This window comes from Echiichthys vipera, assembly GCF_963691815.1.
Source record: "Echiichthys vipera genome assembly, chromosome: 3".
NCBI classification, from domain to species: domain Eukaryota; kingdom Metazoa; phylum Chordata; class Actinopteri; order Perciformes; family Trachinidae; genus Echiichthys; species Echiichthys vipera.
This window is the reverse complement of record NC_139828.1, coordinates 20431056-20451843: the sequence shown is the minus strand read 5'-3', so window position 1 is coordinate 20451843 and position 20788 is coordinate 20431056. Positions and strand designations below refer to the sequence as shown.

Below are 20788 nucleotides of genomic sequence, written 5' to 3'. Positions count from 1 at the left end.
GCATGTTATTTACTGGAGAGAAAAAGAAAATCATAAACCTCTGTTATAATGATAAAGCTTAGGTTTTACATCACTCTAGCAAACAGCTAAACTTGTATTAATGTAGGAATAATTAAGCAGAAAGACCTGAGTATGTGTTGATCCTACTTTCTTAAATGTGCATGATTTGGAGTATAATATAAGCTATCACATCTACACTGAGAATATACTGTACATTAGCATATTTACAGCACATACCACCTCTCTCTCTGGTCTTTTAGTGTGCGTGTGCGTGCGTGTGTGCGTGTGTGCGTGTGCGCGTGTGCGCGTGTGTGTGTGTGTGTGTGTGTGTGTGTGTGTGTGTGTGTGTGTGTGTGTGTGTGTGTGTGTGAGTGTGTGTGTGTGTGTGTGTGTGTGTGTGTGTGTGTGTGTGTGTGTGTGTGTGTGTGTGTGTGTGTGTGTGTGTGTGTGTGTGTGTGTGTGTGTGTGTGTGTGTGTGTGTGTGTGTGTGTGTGTGTGTGTGTGTGTGTGTGTGTGTGTGTGTGTGTGTGTGTGTGTGTGTGTGTGTGTGTGTGTGTGCACGCACAGACTCGCAGCATCCACCCTTGCCCCAACCCCTCTCATTAATATGTATGTATTCTGAGGCAGCTAGCGAAGACGGTGTGTTTCTCACCCGCTGATTAATGCTGTCTGTCAATTACCTCTAGATCCAACCGTGCTGTGGAGCTTCCCCCAGGACCACACAGACCAGGTTGGAACACACTCTGCTTTTTCATTCTCTTCTCACCCTCTTCCTCTCTCTATCTCTCTCTCTTTCACTCTCACTCGTTCACTGTTACAGACAACCTCTACCTCCTCCTCCTCTCCCATCTCCCTTCCTTGCCTAATGCCCTCACTCACCCTGCCATGCTGTGGTAGCCTCCCCCAACACCTATCACCACCACCACCACCACCAGTCTCCTCCTCATCCCCATCAGTGCCCTCCTTCACTCTCCCTCTTTCTTTCTTTCTCTCCCCTCCTCCTCTTCCTCTCTGTCTCTCTCTGTCTCATTGTACGTCTGTTGCTGGTAATGAAAAGCAGTGAGCACGTCTTCAATAACCGACGAATCAGTAATTATCATGCAACCGTGACAGGAATGCACACCTCTGTTTTCCCCTTTCCCTCTCTCTCTCTCTCTGTTTGTATCTCTTGCTTCCTCTCTCATTGTGCTACTGTGTCTGCTCCCCATTGTTATACATTTATAGCATTATCGGGTTCATTTTCAATCTGAGAGCAAAATCTGCAGCTACTTTTCAATACTTTTTGGAACATCTTCCTACTAAACTCAGTAATCATCTCACTATAGGCTGTAGCCTGTGTCACATTTTGACGAGGACACGGTTTAAAGATGTTTTAAGTATATTAAAACTTGGTTCTTATTTTTGTACCTTTTTGGTTAACATTTCTATTTACTATAATAACATTGCATTCATCAAAGAAGTAGCTGAGAGCAAGTAAACAATCCGAAGAAACACAAGCCGACTGACAATCACAGGGTGTAAACAGGTTGTTGGGCCTACCACATTATCTTTGAACCCAGGCTTAATTTTGATCTCAACTACACACCTGTAAAGTTTGGTGACTGTATCTTTCACGGTTATCGTGCCAGGCCCTTAAAATGGGTGGGGCCAAGGCCCCACTTCCAGCCCCCTTGCTCTCATCACTCCCATTTTCAAACTCAACCTTCATTTTGATCTCAGCTACAGACCTGTAACATTTTGTGGCTGTATTTTGCACAGTTGTGACGCTATCACACTGACAAAATTGGGCCACAGACACCTAGCAAAATACTCCAACCACTTTTGTGGTAGTTCCTATTACAGTAGGTGTCTCAAGGACCACATTTTATCCCCTTACCGAGTGTGTGCACAACTATAGTGAGTACAGTAGGTCAATTGTGTCTATAAGTGCAACAGATCTTTATAACTTTAAGTTAATATTGTGTGATTTAGCTTTGTTTTCTCAAGGCCTGCACACATTGGTTTTAGAAGATGAAATCAATGCCAGTACTAACCTTATCAAGCAGTTACCGTACTAGACATGAAATGACCGATCTGCATTTAAAATGGTTTCTTTGTTGATTAGTTAAGTAAAATTCACTGTTTATGCTATCAGTTTTATTCATTCAGTCATGGCAGGCTGCCAACTCAGTTTTAAGTGACAATGCAATCTCTGGCTTTGTGTTTAGTTACATAAAAATGTATCCAATAAATTCCATGCAGAGATTTAAAAATTTTGGGGTATCTGCTCAGTACCTGGTAATGGTTGATGTCCTCAGTTGAAGTATTGAAATTATTATCAGGAGAGAAAAAGTAAGGTCAGTGCATCCGTATGTTTCTCTTCCCGGGGGTTTGTTTAACCAGTCTGTTGTCTAAATGCTGATTATGTTTATTTCCCCACCTGGTTTCTTATTAGTGATGTCACTTCAGTTATCTGGGTGAGTGGAGTGTTACTGTTACTAACGATAGAAATGATGGCCAAAACTACAAAGCAAGAACCAAATTATCATGAATCCAAATGAAAAATCATATCCGCTGTCTGAAGGGAACAGTGTGCACACACATATGGAAAAAAATCTTTGAAATAATTAAAATGTATTTGATATCCCTTTTATTCAAAAGTCTTGCTCTTTACCCTTAGAAAAATGCCCCAACCCCAACAGGGTGTCTTTGTGTTTTTCTCTCTGGCTTCACCTTCAAAGAATGACCGTCTAGCTCAAACTTGATCAAAACATTCACTCTGTAATAATATGTGTATGAATCTCTATTTTGTGTACATCCCTCTGTAAGTAGATTCCGTTGACTCTGTCCCCTGTTGTTGCTCCAACATGTGATGACTCCTGCTCTTTGCTGAAGTTGCTTCACAGGCTCTGTGTGGGCAGTTATTAAGTATAAGAATGACAGAAGACCGAGATTTGACAGAAAAAAACAAGACATGCAACATATTGTTTCGGTTCCCAAAGTGGCAAGACCGCAGAACAAGTCCTGGAGCAAATCACTGCACAGATGACTACGGCGGACCATCAATGGGCTGAAGGGAAAAAATGGACAACTAGGAAAAAAAACATAAAAACTGTAGAGAAAGACAACAATGTGTGCTCTCTCTCAACACAGCAGCCAAGCCAGCGAGTTTAAACAGCTCTCCTGCCTCTCTGATCCACTTTGAGGAATAAACGGGCTTGTAGAAAGATGCTTCAGGCGATGTCTGCCTGCCCCACAAGAACCAGAGCATGCTATCAGTAAGAGGTAGAGGGAGTGAGGGAACGAGTGTGTGAGCAAGAAATTACAGATTTGCAGAGGTAGGCACAGGAAATCGAAGTGATTAAAAAGTAGTAAAAAAGAGCAGCTGAACCCAAGAGCAATGCAATAAAAAAATAGTGTAAATATAGTGTATGTGTTGTCATGGGTCTGCCTCATCCTTCCCCTCCGATATGTCTCTCTTTCTGGCCCCCCCACCTCCCCACAACCTTACTTTTCTTTCATTCTGTTGTCGACCAGATCGTTTGTGTGGATAAGATGGCCCTTAAGATGGCTAGTTAGCGTGCTGTGTACAGAGGGATTGGCCCTTTCCCCCGTATACATAAAGGCTGTATTCACGGGCCTCATTACCAGGATTAGGGATTCTTTCCTCTTTTGTGGGGCTGAAGGCTGGAGTCCTCTGTAGCCACAGTCTCTGTCTCTTTCTGTGGCCCGAGCTGGCCAGCATATGGCAGCATCAGCCAACAGTCTCCACAGAGGGGCTCAGAGCTCAGAGCAAGGCCTCCTTTTGTTTAGGCCGTTATTGTTGCTCAGCGTAATGACATTTGTAGGCCGTAGGATCGGGGTGGAGGGGGTTACTCTACCCCAAGGGAGAGAGAGGGAGACAGAAAGAGGGAGAGAGGGAGAGGGATGGAAGGAGGGGGTGAGGCAAAGACATGCAGACAGACAGGAGTGTGGATTATGGAAATATGAATTGATTTTTTTTCTGCTCTGTGGTAGAATAGAAAGCTCAAAGGAGAACAGACTGCAGGCTGGCTGGCACGCCGGGGTGGTGCTGGGGAAATATGAAGTGAGAGGCGCTTGCTCCCTCTTTCTCTCTCCCTCTCTCTCCCTCCCTCCCTCTCTCTCTCTCTCTCTCTCTCTCTCTCTCTCTGTCTCTCTCTCTCCTTTTCTTTTCCCCTCCTGCTCCCCCTATTCCTCCCTCAGCCCTTGAGACTCTTGATGCCCTGGTCATCCACAGATGCCACTTGGATGGAGAGGGAGAGATGGAGAGACGGAAGAGAGAGAGAGAGAGGGAGGGCAAGAGAGAGGTGGCTAAAGCATATATTTGAATCGCAAGAAGAGCTTTTTTTTTGCAAATTAAGCAGACAGATGGAAATCTGTCCGTTTCCTCTCAGATCTCTTCCCAAAGTTCTGGAAAAAACACAGCAGACAGAGCACACACACACGCACGCACGCACGCACGCACGCACGCACGCACGCACGCACACACACACACACACACACACACACACACGTGCACTGTCTCACACACACGCACGCACACAAAATGGTTTTGCCAGTTAGCTAACCACAGTTTGGTGTATAGAGGACCCACTCTTAGGATAATATGATAAACACTCAGCAAGTTCCACAAACAGACGACCATTTGAAAACTTACAGAGACTGTGAGCCACTGTGCAGTATTTAAAAATGTTAAGTTACTCACACAGATACACCCCTCTGTGAATTGCTGTACGTCCTTGTCCAACAGTACAGGCAAAACATATATTTTTAAATTTTTTTACATCAATGTCTAATGGGATAAAATGATGAAGTTATTACATTTTATATCCAAAAGGTCATAGGTCAACTTCACTGTGACATCATTATGTTGTGCACAAACACTTCTCTGGTCATTATTCAACGCCATAAGTCAGGAACAGAAAGGTCTGTCACAAAGTCATTTCTATGCATTTAACTCCCCCAGCTGTCAGCCCACCATGGAATTAAAGGGTTTAACAAACAAGTTAAACAAACAAGGCTTATGTAAATAATTGGACCATCAAACAACATACCGAAGGGTCCCGTGCATAAGATCTTACTCTCACCTATGTGTATGCTATCCAAGTTGATCAGACATGATTTTTCGAGATACTTTCAGGTAAATCTTTGTCAGATATTCATAGTCACTTGTAGGTGAATGCGACAAAGAAAATAAAGGAAAAATATAAAAGGGTGTCACCTCAGTGAAAAAAATACTCAACAAATTATAAAAAAAGCATTGTTGGGGAAAAAACAGATAAGAATGGAAATACCTGCAAGCCTGAGAAACTCAGTGCACTTCTATCAATTCCCTTATCTACCGAGGTGTTGGAAAACATTTTATTTGTTTTTGTTTGTTTTTATCACTCCTAAGCAGAAATTATTATTAACTGGGACATCCCTCCTGCTGGAGGGAATGTGAATCAACATGACCATGGCCACATATTTCGGAATTTATGTAATACTGGGTTTTAGACCTAAAGTTTTTTTTCTTCTCTATAAGTTTTTGGAAATATCCCAAAAGGTTTCTGTAAAAGTGATGGGTACCTACTGAAAATCCTTATGGCTGCAAGTAAAATAAGCATTTGCACTGTAGAGAAACCCCCCTTACTGTGGACCTTTTTGTAGACACCCATCACCCATCTATGCTCCATGGAAATGGAAGAAATGGGATTGTAACTCTCAGGAAATAGACAGTGATTATTCAACATTTTTCTTGCACTGTAGTTGCACACTATCTTCTTTTAAGTTGTTTTTTCTAGTAGCACACACTTCTCAACTCCATCTCTTTCTGTTGTACTTTCTTGCAAATTCCTTCCGTATCGTTTAGATTTAGCTTTCTTCCCCCAGTTTACTTGCATATCATACCATACATGCACTCACATGCAGGGAGAAAACGTTGCGTTTGCTTTCTTGGCATATCATCGTTTTACCTCATTCTCGTTCAACCTCTTGGTGCTCCTGTTAATCTTTTACCTATTTTTCACTCTCTGTCTCCAGTCTTGTTTTTTTTCGTTCTCCACTTCCATAACTGTCTGTTCGTCCATCTTTCTTTTGCAGTATCCCTCCATCCACTCATTCCCTCTTTAACTCTTACTCCCTACCGGTTCATGAACCTTCTCATTTCCAAACACCTTATCTAATATTTTCCCTGTTGCAGGAAATTGCAAATTACACATAAACCGCCAGCCTGGTTGCAGCATAATATCCAGAGAGAAATAAAGGAAATATTGAATAATGAATAGATTTTACTCTCAGCTATGAACTATAGTTGATGTTAACTCTCTATGGTCATTCCACACATTTTAATATGGAACCTTTGATCTTTCTTCTGCATACTGCATGGAGTTGACCGTGTAACATGCTGTTTTTCATTAAAACCAAGGCTACAGTAGGTGTGATTTGATCCTAAGACGAAAGTTATGCTTTGATACAGACATATACGTTACTTGACATGAGCAGCTTTCTTGTGACTGCATAGGTTTCCTAGTCCTAGGCCTTTTTTCTGAGCGTGTAGGTGTCGAAGAGAGCAATCGTCAGTTACAGACCTCATTTAAAACATGTTATGTGCTGATGAGTTATTTGATAAGGTGCAGGTAAGTGGTATCTGTAGTTCTTTAATGATGGAGATTTCCTTGTGTAATTGTTGCAATTTGGAGCAAAACACAAAGCCCTTAAAAAAGTTCCTTGCCTTTTGGTTCAGTTGGACTTGCACTAGTACCTGATGTGTATTTACTTGTATCACACTTCACTGTAGCAGAGGAGCCAGTGTCTGAACGTAATGTTATGTCCTCTGCTTTTGCAAATTAAACATGGCAATAAAGCAAATATAACAACAGTCTGCAAAATGTACAAATCAATTATAGCCTTTGTTGTCTCTTTTATAAATATGTTATTCAAATGTTCCTGTCCTTATTTAGTTTTAATTACTATCAAGTCTTTTGGGATGCCATGACTCTAGACTATACTTGGCTTATTTTCTGTTCACCTAGTCCTTTATGTCTATATATGCTCAAAAGCCCACTGTGTCATCAGCCAGACAGGCTAAGAGGGAGGGACAGACAAAGAGAGAAGAAGAGGGCAGAGGGTCTCTCGAGGCATCAGCCTTGGTAAATCTGAGTGTTGCTCTGACACCGTACTCCATCAGGACAGGCTGCCTGACATGATGTGATTGGTATCCACAGCTCTGGACAGGTCCTGGGTGGGGGAGGCGTGAAGGGGACTCGATCGGGTGTGTGAGGTTGCAAGGGGAAGATTGTTGACCCTGAAGGAGTCAAGGTGGATGTGCGGAGGTTCAGTAGCAGAAAGCTGGAGATGCTAACTTGAAGACGATGATATGTGACCCTCAGTTAAGACGATGTACACCCAAAGGAGGGAATGTTATAGAAAAGAAGAAGAGATAGGAGGGGGGGGGGGGGGGGGGGTAATGGGAAGTAAATTAGTTCTAAAGGAGGTCTGTGGCCCAAAACGGTGACAGGTAAAGTTAAAAGCAGGTGAAGAAGGGATAGGAAGTAAAGAAAGATGAAGGTGAGAGGCTTGTGAAATGACAAAATGGGAATGAAACTGCAAAAAGATAGAGGACAGTGAAAAGCAGAGTTAGTTAGTTTGGCAGATAGGAGAGTTTGTAGCGTAAAAGTTTTAGGAGTGCGATGTTTTTGTTCAAACATTTACATGTGTTTTTGGTATGTGAAGTGTACATTTCGTGGCCTCTGGGTCTTCAAACCTGACACAGAATGTTGTTTTCAGTCGAATGATAAGGTTGTTTCCACAGTTTCTGAGAAATCGACAAACACCAATGATAAGTTATATAATAGGTGATAACCTCACGAAAAAGTTTGTGTAGGATGAGTGTGGTTGACAGAGGAAGGCATTTGGTGGTTGATAGCAGTGAAGATACAGCTTCAACTGCTGACTCTGTCTGTGTCAGACCAGAGTCAACTTTCCCCACCTATCCTCCAAAAAAGACAGGAAACAGAAAAGATGTGATGTTTTGTGACTTGCTGCTGAGAATGAGCATATTTTGCCAGCTCTTTCAGTGCTGCTACAGCCAGTTGTGTGAAGCCGTAACAGAAAGGCATGAGGTGTGGGATACAGAAGAAAAAGATGAAAATTCATACCTTTGTTTGTGTGCGTGGAGAGAAATATAGACCTAAATGTGCGTGTTTTTGTGTACATGTATGTGTGTGATGTCTCAGCATGTCACAGGGTCTCGTCTTTCCCCTCCACTGCACCCTGACAGCGGTGTCAAACAAGGCCTCATATGATCTGTGTATGTCTTTGAGAATATGTGTGTGTATGTGTCTGGGTTGATAGTGTTTTTATTCTTCTTTCTAACCCTTTTCACCTCTGATCCCTGGGGTGTTCCAGGGTCCTGCCTAATAGACAGTCTCGCCCCACTAAGCTGGCCTTTGGCTCGGGCACTGAGCTGGACGCCTAAGTAGGGCCCTTTGTTGCTCATGGGTCCTGATTGCGCTGACCTCTGGGCTGCCTTCCTGGGAGAAGATGGGTGGTGGAGAGGCAAGAGGAGAGCAGGGGAAGTGTTTTTACGCACCGCTGCTCACATCTCTCCAGCATCGCACACTGCATAGTGGCCGACGGAAAAGAAAGCTGTGGTGTGTTTTGGCAGTGAAGTAAAGAGCTGTTGGCCGCTTGTGTTTCCCAAGCTGCAGGTGGACCGCAATGGATTTAGATACTGATGTACTTTCTTCACTGCTAATCCGCTCATAGAATAGATTGTTTCAAAATCAACGTAGAATAAATGGATGGTGAATGTGTACTAAACTAGTTCCTACCTAGTCAACAATGACTATGTTGATTTACGATAGATAGATGATGTGACTGGTAAAATGTATTTAAAGTCAAAGCACTTCTTGTTTAGCAGAGATTTTAAACATACAAATGTGTAACTACTGTTGCAGTCAGTTTTTGCACACATAGCCACAGTAAGGGAACAGAGATTTAAGAATAGGAAACAGGGACATTGTTAGTCATGCGATTAACCTTGTTTTAGTTTCATAATGAAATCTTGAATTCTACATCCAGTTAGAGCTCCTTGTTAGGTTAAACATATGCAAACTGGGCTAATGTAATTCTGTAGAGAGCAGATATCCTCCATAATGTACCATATATTATGTTTCTGAATATTGCCAAACTCACTCAGTATTATGGCTACAGTCACAGAGGAAGAATGAGAGTGCATCTACACTTGGAAACAGTTTGTCCCTTTTAACCAGGAAGCTCATATTTACGGTATAAGATGCCAGGCTTACTGTAGCCTCATACTGCTGTTGCCAGCTGAGGTATCACACACAGCAACATATGTGGCTTAATTGGCATGCATTTTTCCTTAGCTACTCAATGCATGGCACAATGAGTAGCCACCAGCCAGAGACGGAGATAGAAACTATTGCAGAACATATAGGATGTTGTGTAAAGGAAGAGAAGGGTGGAGAGAGGGAGGGGAAGAGAAAGGAGGAAGAGGAGGGTGCAGCAATGACCTGACCTCCTCTGCTAGATTCCATGTACATCTGTCAATGAGACGTCCACAGCCAAGTGTTTAGGAGCCAGTGTTGCACTGCTGCCCTCCTGCTGAGCTTCAATGTATACATTCTTTGTGTGTATGTGTGTGTGCGCAAGGTTCTATATGTGTGAGTGTGTGTGACGCCATGTGTTAGAGGCAGGCCCACATCAGGGTTCATACAGTCGAGCTAAGCCCAGTGGGAGCTGAAAGCTTTAAGAAGGAAATCTCCCCCCGGCTGCTTGGCGCGCGCACACACACACACACACACACACACACACACACACACACACACACACACACACACACACACACACACACACACACACACACACACACACACACACACACACACACACACACATATATATACACACACACACACACACACGCACACACACACACACACACACACACACACACACACACACACACACACACACACACACACACACACACACACACACACACACACACACACACACACACATACACACACATATACACACACACACATACATACACACACACACACACACACACACACGCTCTCTCGCTATCTCTCTCTCTCTCTCTCTCCCTCTCTCTCCCCCTCCCTCCCTCTCCTCCTGGCACTTCATTAATGAAGCCCATGCTTGTATGTTTGGGGCATATGCAGCTCTCTTGGCCCAACACTACAAGTGTGTGTGTGTGTGTGTGTGTGTGTGTGTGTGTGTGTGTGTGTGTGTGAGGGAGTGAGAGAGACATCTCCTCCTATCACATGGTAATATATTCAGTGGAAGATCTCGGCAGAGGCATAATACTGCCGCTCTCCCCTGTCTGAGCCCATCTGTGATATGTAGAAAGGACATCAGCAGGACAGGTTATTAGCACTGGAATAATGCACTCTGTTATTGTTAACGCCATATACTCGTTCTCCAAGCAATATGCCCCCTCACCCCATAACATAAATAAATACATCCATTGTGGAAAAAGCAGAAAATAAATGAGTGCAGTACAATGGACGGCATGGATACTACCCCTGTGGAATGTTGTTATATTAGAGGTGACTCATTATCAGCTGATAGACGAGTGAATGAGTTCGGGTCTGGACAGTGGGAGGTTAAGGGGATGTTATCCCTCTTGTTAAAACAAATTGATGGATTCATACTGCATTTGAGTCATAAACTAAAGAGGTGAAAAAAAAACCCAGCAACATTTACATTTTACCTTTCCTTACTAAATTTAAGCAAGGACAACTCCTACGATAAACGCAATGGCTTCTGGGATGCTAATTTTCCACGTGACATTTCTATTCAAGAGGGAAGTGTAAAGTGTGCTGTTGTGTTGTGCAGGAGGGCCAAACTAAGACCTTTATTTTATCCTCGGTTTATATATCTGTGATGTCCTTACGGGTCCAGAAGTGCAATATTTGAAAATTGCAAATATTTTCAGCAAACCTGTTATAGGGTTAGGCTTGTGGAGGGGAGTAAAAAAAAAAAAATTCAGCAAGACAAAACTCCCTCTTCCCCCATCTCCCTCGCGGATCAGCCTGGGCAGAGTGAGCAAGGATGTGAAAATGTAACGCCCCCGTGTCAATTTGAAAGTGCACCTCATCGGCTCTTGTGCCCCTCCACCTCTCTCCATCACCCCCCACCCCCATCTCAAGCAGCTCTGTTGCTTTGGTCCGGCTTTGAAGGCCGTTCTTATTACTGGCACAGAGCGCAGGTCAGAATGGCAAGCCGGCAGCATACTATTAAAGCCTAATGAAAGGAATCTCTGCAGGGTCTGAGGTCTGCAGCGGCCAGAGGAGACTGTGTCTCTGCCCGTTGTTCTCCTGCTCCTCTCTTCACTATTCTGTTTTTTTTTTTATTCCATCTCTAAATCTGGCGTCTCAACCATATCCGCTGTCTCTGTCTGTGTCTGTCCGTCATTGTCTGTGTCTCTCTCAGTAATTTCTTTCTTTTCCTTTGACTTGTTCTCTCTATCATTCTACGTCTTTACGTTTACTCTACCTTCACCTGCATCAGATAATGTTTGCACACCTATATATTCTTCAGCTGCACCCCTAAAAAAATTTGCACTGGCTCAAATACAGGGGATGGCTCGATACTTTTTTCATGTCTGATACCGATACCATGAGTACAACCATAAGTATCTTCTGATACCAATACCAATACCAATCAGGGACATCTTGTTCCTTCTATTAGACTAAACATATTTATAGATAATAATGAATTATTATATTGGGCTCCAGCCAGGGTTTACCTAATGATTACAGAGCAATACTTTACTATTACTATATGAGAAATACCCTTAATGAAACATCACACACAAAATCTTTTTCAGTTTTAGATCAATGTACAGTATTGCCAGCAAAAATTCACACAAAGCCGGGCATGGTTTAAAACAATCATCAAACCAACAAACAATCAGCTGTTAAGTCGTGAAGTAATGCCACTTTGAAAATTACAATTTCTAGGCCCAAGCCAGTCCAAGCCTCGTATTTCTACAATGACGCAGTGCTGTGTTCCCTGTTGAACAAAACAATGAAATTGTCATTCAACCGCTTTCCTATTGATGAAAAGGTGTCTCACTGAAGAAAATGATTGTAATTGTCCACAGGTTCGGAGCGCTTGGACCGGGATATCATATTTTGAAAGTGTGTTACTTGTGTCAGACTTAACAGCCCAATTTAAAAACATAATCCTTTCTGGATAGTCACCCTTTAACTCACTTTATTTTCTTACCTAGTTTAAAAAGACTAGTTCAAACTCAAACACCTCTTAATGTTAGTCTCTAAAGGAAATCCGTACTCAGGGTGCGGGAAACAACAACCTGAAAATGGAGCCGTTTAATCAGTCAGTCTATTTGCACATTGGTCAACAGCAGCTTCAGTGTTATCACTCTCCACATAAGCCATCTGAAGATAGCAATGTACGCTGAGAGCAGTCTGAGCTCCGGGTGAAGGCAGAGGGCCCCCCACCTCCAAGCAGCAGCTCCTCCTCTGGTCAGGAGCAGAGCTTCGCCTCGTTGCTCTGCCGATCCCCGCTGATATTTTCATTCTACATTGGTGGTTACAGAAACTGAGCTGAACAAAGCATGAATCTATTGGCGTTAGGCAGGCTATCCGAAGAACCAAACCTTTCTTATGACAACTTCAGCGCATCAGGTAGGTGATGACTGTAGCCAACGTCATTTTAAAATGTGACCTGTCAGCCAGCAGTTGCGTTCACGGCTCTGATAGAACATTGTATTTCCCAGGTTTCAAGTATGGATAGGTGACATGATGTGAAATCATCACAGTTTAAGATAATGGATCCTATCGGATTATACTTTTTTCCTCCTCCAATATGGGGATCCAGTGATTTTGACCAATATTGAGTGATGCAAGTGTGTCCCTTCTGATTACTGTTGCTAATGCATGTTGTCTAATATACTACAGGGGCAGAGATGATACCATTAAACTTCTAAAGTAAACAGTTCAGTTTCTTTTTCATTCCATATAATCCCAGTTGACCATCGCACAGTATGATCATCACAGGAATCACTCTGATATTAACTGAAGACGGGTCATTTACCACTTTGATCCCCACCAAAAAAAAGGTTTTCATTAATACCAAATTGACAGAAAGGCCAGAGCTCAAGGTCACCTACAGAAGTCCGATTCAAGGGAGTGTCCTGCTCAAGACACAGATATGACTTGTCATCGAAGATTAAAGATCCTAGTTCCTCTCTAAATGTCCTGTCTTTATGAACATACATGTACATCTGCTAGGCATATTTGTATCAAAATACCTGTAGCGTTGCCATTTTTGACATTTACTCTAAAAACAGATTTCCATTGTCAAAGTGTGCTTTACATTGATATTCAAGACTTTCTGTGGTCAAGCAGCGCTTATTTATAACATGACTCAGGCAACAGTTGCCAGTAACCCCCATACTTACATTTATGGTGGTTATAATTGTATTGTTCAGGAAGTCAAGTGGACTGGTAAACATCACTGGAAGGAGTTGCTCATATGCTGCAGTCTATAACATGGTAGTAGATTAATATCTTTTTCCATATTTATTGCTTAACCCTGATCTCTTCTATCTTGCTTTTTCCCTTTCCTTCTGTTTTTTCTGTCCTAATATCTTTGCCTCTGTGCTCTGCTTCTGTCACTCTTTCTCTCTGTCTTTCTTTCTCATTATAGCATCACCTCCAGTCACCTTTTGGTATCAGGTGCAGTTTGGAGATCACTGAGGAAACAGGAAGTTGTTTAGGAATTTTGTTGTTCACAGTATGTTAGATCACACACTCACTCCCGGAAAAATTACTGATAACGGTCATCAGTTAATCAGTTATTTGGTGCCAAACATGTACATGGCATTATGTTTGTGACTTTGTGTTTTTATTAGTTTTGAACCTACTTGTAATCCACCAGTCCACCCAATCAAGATTTTATACATTTTTATTCTGCATTATTTACCCCCCCCCCCCCCCCCCTCTCAAACCAAGGCTCAGCTGTCCTTGTGCCTTTACACATTGCAAATGAATGCATATCCATGCAAATTCTTAAAAAAGAAAGGCTGAAAATTTGAATATTTTGCTTAAAGCTGCACCCAGGTTGACCCTGCCATTCGGCATTTGAAAGCAGTGTGTGTCTGTTTGAATACTGAGGATCTCTCTTTGTCATGTTCGCCAGAGGGGCTGGGTGAGCGAACCAGCACCGGCAGGATGGGCAGAGATCGGCTGGGTAGCTGCACACAGACAGACTAATTGGGAAAAGGGGGGTGAGAGGGGGGATGAGGGGTGTTGGTAATGGTGAGGAAGGTGGGGTATGCAGGAAGGGGGGAATCTTAGATGACGACAGGGGGTTTAGGAGGGAGGTGAAAGAGGACAGAGAGTGGGGGATGGAGGGAAAGAGAGAGAAGGGAAGGAAGAGAGGAGGCGATGAAGAGGGCACAAGAGCGTGCGGGAGGAAGAGGTGAAGGAAGGGTGAGTGGAGACACTGTGGTTTCCAGTGCTGATGTGTTAGTAGCCCTGCTGACTATGTCATTATACTGTTGAAGTGCTGGCTGGATAACCAGGGCCCCTGCATGCTGCAAACCACTGTAGCCTTAATACTCCATTATACTGCATGTTTGACAGATATGGAAGATATAGCTTTTGTAAGCATTCAGTTATTAAACGTTTTTAAACAGGAGCTGGTCCCTCAACTTTTACCTTAAAGCGTACTTTTGATTCTAACAGAGCAGGCATCAATTGGGGAATGGGAAGAAATTGATTAATTAATTATTATTAATGTGAACCATTTATGTCCTCAACCGTCCAGTGCACAGTACAATTGTAATATGGAGTTGCCATAATTGAGGTAATGAATTTTGAATAGAGTTGTGAAGATGAACTGTTTTAGTCCCTGCTATTTCAGAGATTGTATGCTTATACAACAAGGTGTGTGACTTTTAAGGTATGTTTTGTAGATTTCAACTGTGTACTGAGTGAAGCTAAAAATAAACCATTTGACAAAGTAACTCAAGGGTTGTGACGACTAAATGGGTTTTTTTGTCTGAAAAAGCAACGTACCCCAACACCGCACACATACACAGACAATGTGGCTGCCCTTTCACTCTTTGACGCTTTAAAATTTGCGGACAATACAGAAGCGGTATAGACAGTCGCTTCTGTGTCGCATGAACGCCGTTGTCACACAAGCATGACGCTGACATGATGTTCGCTGTCTAGACGAGGGGTGTTGAGAATCTAAATTTAGTTTTTCTCCAGAAGCCCTTAATGATAACTACACAATGGCTGTCGTGTTCATTATATTACACACCTGTAACTTTTGGAGTTTGCTCAGTTGTCGCAGTTGAGGGATTATTCAGGAGGGCAGAACCATTCTGGCTTTCATCCAAAATGTTGCTAAATGGGTAATAAATTTGACAGTGTGAGTTGTAACCTGACAGAATATTTATTTCAGAAAAGTTTGTTTGCAGAAGTACACATTCATGGCTTCATGACAGTAGTTTGAATTTTATTTCACGGTAGTTATTTTATTGTGACCTTTTCCCTAATATTTCCGTGAAGGACCAGGAGTGGATCACAAGATTCCACCCTAAAGGTCAGCTGCTTGAATCATGAGTGAATGCCTTACACTTATAATATTTTATGCAGTGATATGACATGTCACAGACAGTGAGTTAAAACTACCATAGTTACATGGCTGGAGAGAAGGGTTGTTAGCCTCTAGAGACAAGAAAATAATTCAGAGCTCATTTGAGTCCCCAGTCCTTTGATGACTTGTTCACATTAACTGACCACGTGTGGTGCACTGCTCCAGAGCTCAGCATAGTTCACAGTTGAATCCTCAGAGATGTGCAGCACACCATGCTGTTTTAGGTGTCTGAATGTGTTTTACTACTTTCCCGGCTTTAATTGATTTTTATTTATTTCCATATGGTATAAAACTCATCTTGAAAAAACTTAACTTGAATTAGGTAATCCATCACAGTGAACATCTTGCCTGCATTATTATGAGTTATGTTATTTTTCTCTGGTAATGCAGCGCAGGCTTTTCAAATCAGTCTTGCAGTTGTATTACTTGGAAATAATAAATTAACTTTGACAAAAAAAATAAAAGCAGACACAATGTTCACTGTGATGGAGTGTACAGTAAAAAACACATTCAGAAATCTAAAACAGTACAGCGTGCTTTGAAAAGAGCTGACAGTAATGTAAAGTATATGTGAATTGTAGTAATGGGCTAACACATGCAAAAACACTGATATAGTCCTTTTAAAGTCTGCTTCTAATATGGGTATACCAGTGGTACATTTACAAATTTGCCTGCCTCCAGCCTCCATTCCTCCTAAAAGTATACCCTGTATAGAGAGAGGGCTCTGGGGGCCAGGCTGCACTGAACTAGGTTGAGTTACACTGGGTAGCTAGCGAGATTGATCTGGCTGCAGTAGCCAGGGGAATATAAAGCAGGGCAGGGGCTTAAAGTCTGAGTCCCCCCAGGGAGGAGTCCTCGCTGCACGGGGAGAGGGGCATGAACTGGGCTTTTCCTCCCTCCCTTTTCCCCCGCCCTCCTTCTGCTGTGTGTGTCCGTCCATCGAATGCCTTCTCCATCTCTCCTTCCATAAGAAATTCACACTTGTCAGTCTCTCTGTCTGCCTCTCTCCTTCTCTGTTTTGTTGCCTTGCAGTTTATTATTTCTTGTGTTTTAGTTGCCCTTTTACTGCATCTTCATTCTTTCCCCCTTGAATCCACAATTCTCTGCCTCTCCCCTCAATGTTTGCAAGCATATGGGAAAACGAATGATCGTGAAGTTCACACCCGAAATGAAACACCACGGCTGATGCTGAGTTTAGCATTTAATGCGTCAATAATGAACTTGTTAACATCATTCTGTCCACTTGCTGTGATCTTAAAAGCTGCTTTTTCCCTTTTTAGTGATGTTGAGTGGCCAAGAGGGGAGGCGCAAGTACAATCTGTCACATGCCAAATCCTCCCAGTATCCCCGACTATTACTTCTAAAATAATCAGAGTAGAGCAGGAATAAATGTGAAGTTTAGGCCTATTTTCTTTAAGAGTAGAAAAGCTACAGATTGCTGCCCTGCACTGCAAAGTTTGTTGCTCTTCCCTGCTGCAACATGCTATCCTGCAGGGGCATGGTGCAAAGCTGCACAGTGCTGCTGTGTGCTGTTGTAGTGTTGTGGTGCAGTGATAGCAGGATCGTCTGCTGGGGGAACCCTGAGTATTCTGTCTCACTGAGTGATACCCCTGTCTCCACTCACGATAAACAGTACACACACGCACACACGCACACGCACATACACCACTGTCTGCCAAGCCCAGCCTAGCATCAGATTCCCCCCCCTCCCCCCCACCACAACCCTCTCACAAAGCTGCAAATATATTAGCTGCCTCTTTTTCTTTTGTCTTGGGAAAATGGCAAGCAGGAGGAGTGTGTGTATGTGGGAGGTGGTGGGGTGCTTACTGTACTAAGAAAGTGTGGCAGAACACCCCCCTTTGTGCCATTCCTGTTTAGATATCCCCACGGTATAAGGCCCGGTAATGGAGGAAAGGAAGTGCACAGAGAGCTACAGATGCGAAGAAGAGTTATCAGTAATACAGGTATGATGTAGGAAACAGAAAACAGACTGACAGATGAGGAGAGGAAAGATCATGAGTTGCATATCACATACAAGCAGTCTATTTGGTTAATAACTGAAAGGGAACAGGAACACTGTTGAGCTCAGTATAAAGGGGCAATTCATCCAAAGCATATTTCCTCACTTACAAGTGATCTGTAGCCATGTAGATAGTTTTGGTGTTATTTGTCCAGGTTTTTAGAAGAATGTTTTTTTTTTTTATGTTTTGAGATATTCACATCTCTTTGCATATGGAACTACTTTCTACCGTAGAAATAGACCCAATGAAAACTTTTGACGCTAAAGTCACAGTTATAGAACTTACAGACTTTTACCCATTCTGATACTTGGTTCACATCCCAATGCTAAAGGCAAAAGTATGGTGATAGTAATAGTTAAGGCCGTAGTAGTGGATAATAGACTGATAGTTAACACATCTGGCGTGATGTGAGAGCATTTGTGGCACTTACCATCAAAAATACTTTTGGCTCAACATCTGAAAAGTGTTTTGAAAGACGTTTTAGTATGAGCAACAGGAGGCGTCATTGAAGACACTAATATACGTACAATGTTTAGAAAATGTAATGCCTCAAAACCTCAACCAAAACAACCTGCATGATTCAATATGGTTTTGTAACTTGGGTGAACTAATCATTTAACACTGTTGCTGTATTTCACAGTTTTCTATAGATTTTCAGCCAAAGCATTTGCTGATCATGGCGCTTTATCTTTCACTTCAACAGGCCCCATCCCATTGTCAGAAAAGAAGAGTGGTTATCATATTAATGATATGGACCATATTTTCTTCCCTTTAACATTTTGAAAACTAAAAAAATTAATTTATTAATAGAAAAAATAATAAACTGATATAATTGATATATTTCAGACGTAAAATATATTGCTATAAATTGTTAGACAAGGAGGAGCTAGATTCTCTCAGGTTTATCAATTTATTCTATTTAATGGCTAAAGACTGCAGATTAAAAATGTTTACCTGTCTATACCTGAGGTGCTTAGAATGTATGTACATTTAAATTTGTGTATAATGTGACAGTCGACATTCTATATTATATGTGTGTATATATATATATATATATACACATGTCACATTATACACACATTCAAACGCATCACTTCCCACTGGTCCTGTATGACATCAGAGACTCTAGCCTGTCACTCAAACACAGACAACTGATGTGGGCGGGGCTGTGACAACTCAAATCTGGCAAGTCAAATGTTTTCATTTGCAGGGAAAGTGAATGCCTGTTTGTGTGCGTGTGTTTGCGCATACGTGTCTGTTTGGGTTTGTGTGCCATATGCAGTGCGCCAGGGAGGCTCCCTGGAACATATTGGTGTGCGTACATAGTGGTTAATAATAGTAGCAAACGCATACAGCGATGGCAGCTCTGATGTGTTTGACAGTTTTACAGCCACACACGCCAAGACTCAGTCACACACACACACACACACACACACACACACACACACACACACACACACACACACACACACACACACACACACACACACACACACACACACACACACACACACACACGCACACACACGCTCACACACGCTCACAGCAGAGACGGAGACCTCCTCTGCCACCGAGCCCTCCGTCTTTGTTGAGTTCTCAATTTTATCACTGATTCCGATAAGTAAAAACAACCACTTCCCACCCACCCCGCCTTGCCTGCCCGCCCCTCCTGTATACTCCATATGTGGGCACGCACACAAACATATAGCGGAGTCAAACTCACCCACCCACCCACACACAAACATGTACAAATGTACATGCTTAACCACCCTCTCACAATGAATGCACAAAGTCCTTGAAGCAAGCAAGCACTCACATACATCATGAACTCCAGTTCAAAATACAGATGACACACACACACACATACAACCCCCCCCCCCCCCCCCCCCCCCTTCCCCCCTCTGTCGTTTCACAGCACATTGTTGCTGTTGCTTTCCTGTCTGTGCCGATGGTCAGGTTGTGCTGGGGTGGCAGCTTTAAGTTTGGATAAGGAGGGGCTGGGGGGAGAGAGATCAGTGCTTGCTCCCCACGGCGAGGTCTTAGCAACAGCAGGCTGCAGTAGCAGAAGACACCCAACCTGTCGTTGGTCTCTGGGGGACGGAGACAGAGAGATAGCGGAGTGGCCGCATCACTCTCAGCTTGGACATCCGCACTCAGAAAGAGAAAGACCTTGGGGCTCAGTGGCCGAGCTTGGCAGGCAAACCAAGACTGAGAGAGGCAAGAGCATAGCAGACAGACAACCCAGTCCTGAGGATTAGTCTGTGGGGTTGGCTGAGCCTGGCCAGAACTGAGAGAGAGGTAGCAGAAAGACAGAAGGCAAAAAAGGACCTGGTGCCTGGCACCTACTCCGGGCCAGGTTAGCAGCCAGAGAGACGGGCAGACAGAGAGGGGACCCATGTACTCGGTGTCTGTGGTCTGGAGGGGCTCACCCATATGGTGTTCTGCTCTGTTCCTGCTCCCTATCTAAATCCATATGCTGCTGGTGGAAAGGTGCCCCCTCTCCCCCCACCTAAACCACAAGGGAGGTGTTGGGAGGTAAAGCCCTGAAGGCTTGTACACCCCCCCCCCCCACCTCTTAACCCCTTAGAGCTGCTTAGCCCATTGTCACTACAATCTGCCACCATTGCCTTGGTGTTGTGTGTCCCCTCTGTCTTATTCTTCCCTCTCTCTATTTCTTTTTCTCTCTTCCTTTATCTTTTTATCTCCCTTTGGCAGCCGATAATCAATGAACTTATTAACTGCTAATTATTCAAGCTGTGGATCGAGGATCCCTCCCCATCCTCTGCAAAAAAAAAGGAAACATTTTCACTCTGTTCTGCCAAATGAAGTGGTTTATATTGCTCATTCATTTGGATTAAGTGCATTTAGGCTGCAGTGTTTGGGATGTGAAGGCTTTGTCAGATTGCTATCAGCAGTATTTAACATTAATCCTCATTTTGTTCAGCCGGTTGATGGCACCCACTTAGTGGAAGCCCAAGAGATTTTTCTATTGAAATATGCAGTTACTATTTGTTTTCCCTGTGATACATGTACGTGTGTGTTTCTCTAAAAAGGTGTGTGTGTGTGTGTGTGTGTGTGTGTGTGTGTGTGTG

The 20788-nt window shown here is 43.0% G+C and overlaps 1 protein-coding gene across 1 annotated transcript in view; it reads left to right on the top strand.

Moving 5' to 3' along the window:
• dennd1b (DENN/MADD domain containing 1B) overlaps positions 1-20788 on the top strand; it is a 110898-nt gene that overhangs the window by 23889 nt on the left and 66221 nt on the right. The window contains exon 3 of the mRNA XM_083939144.1: positions 687-730. Coding sequence (XP_083795270.1) covers positions 687-730 — 44 coding nt within the window. The remainder of the gene's footprint in view (positions 1-686; positions 731-20788) is intronic.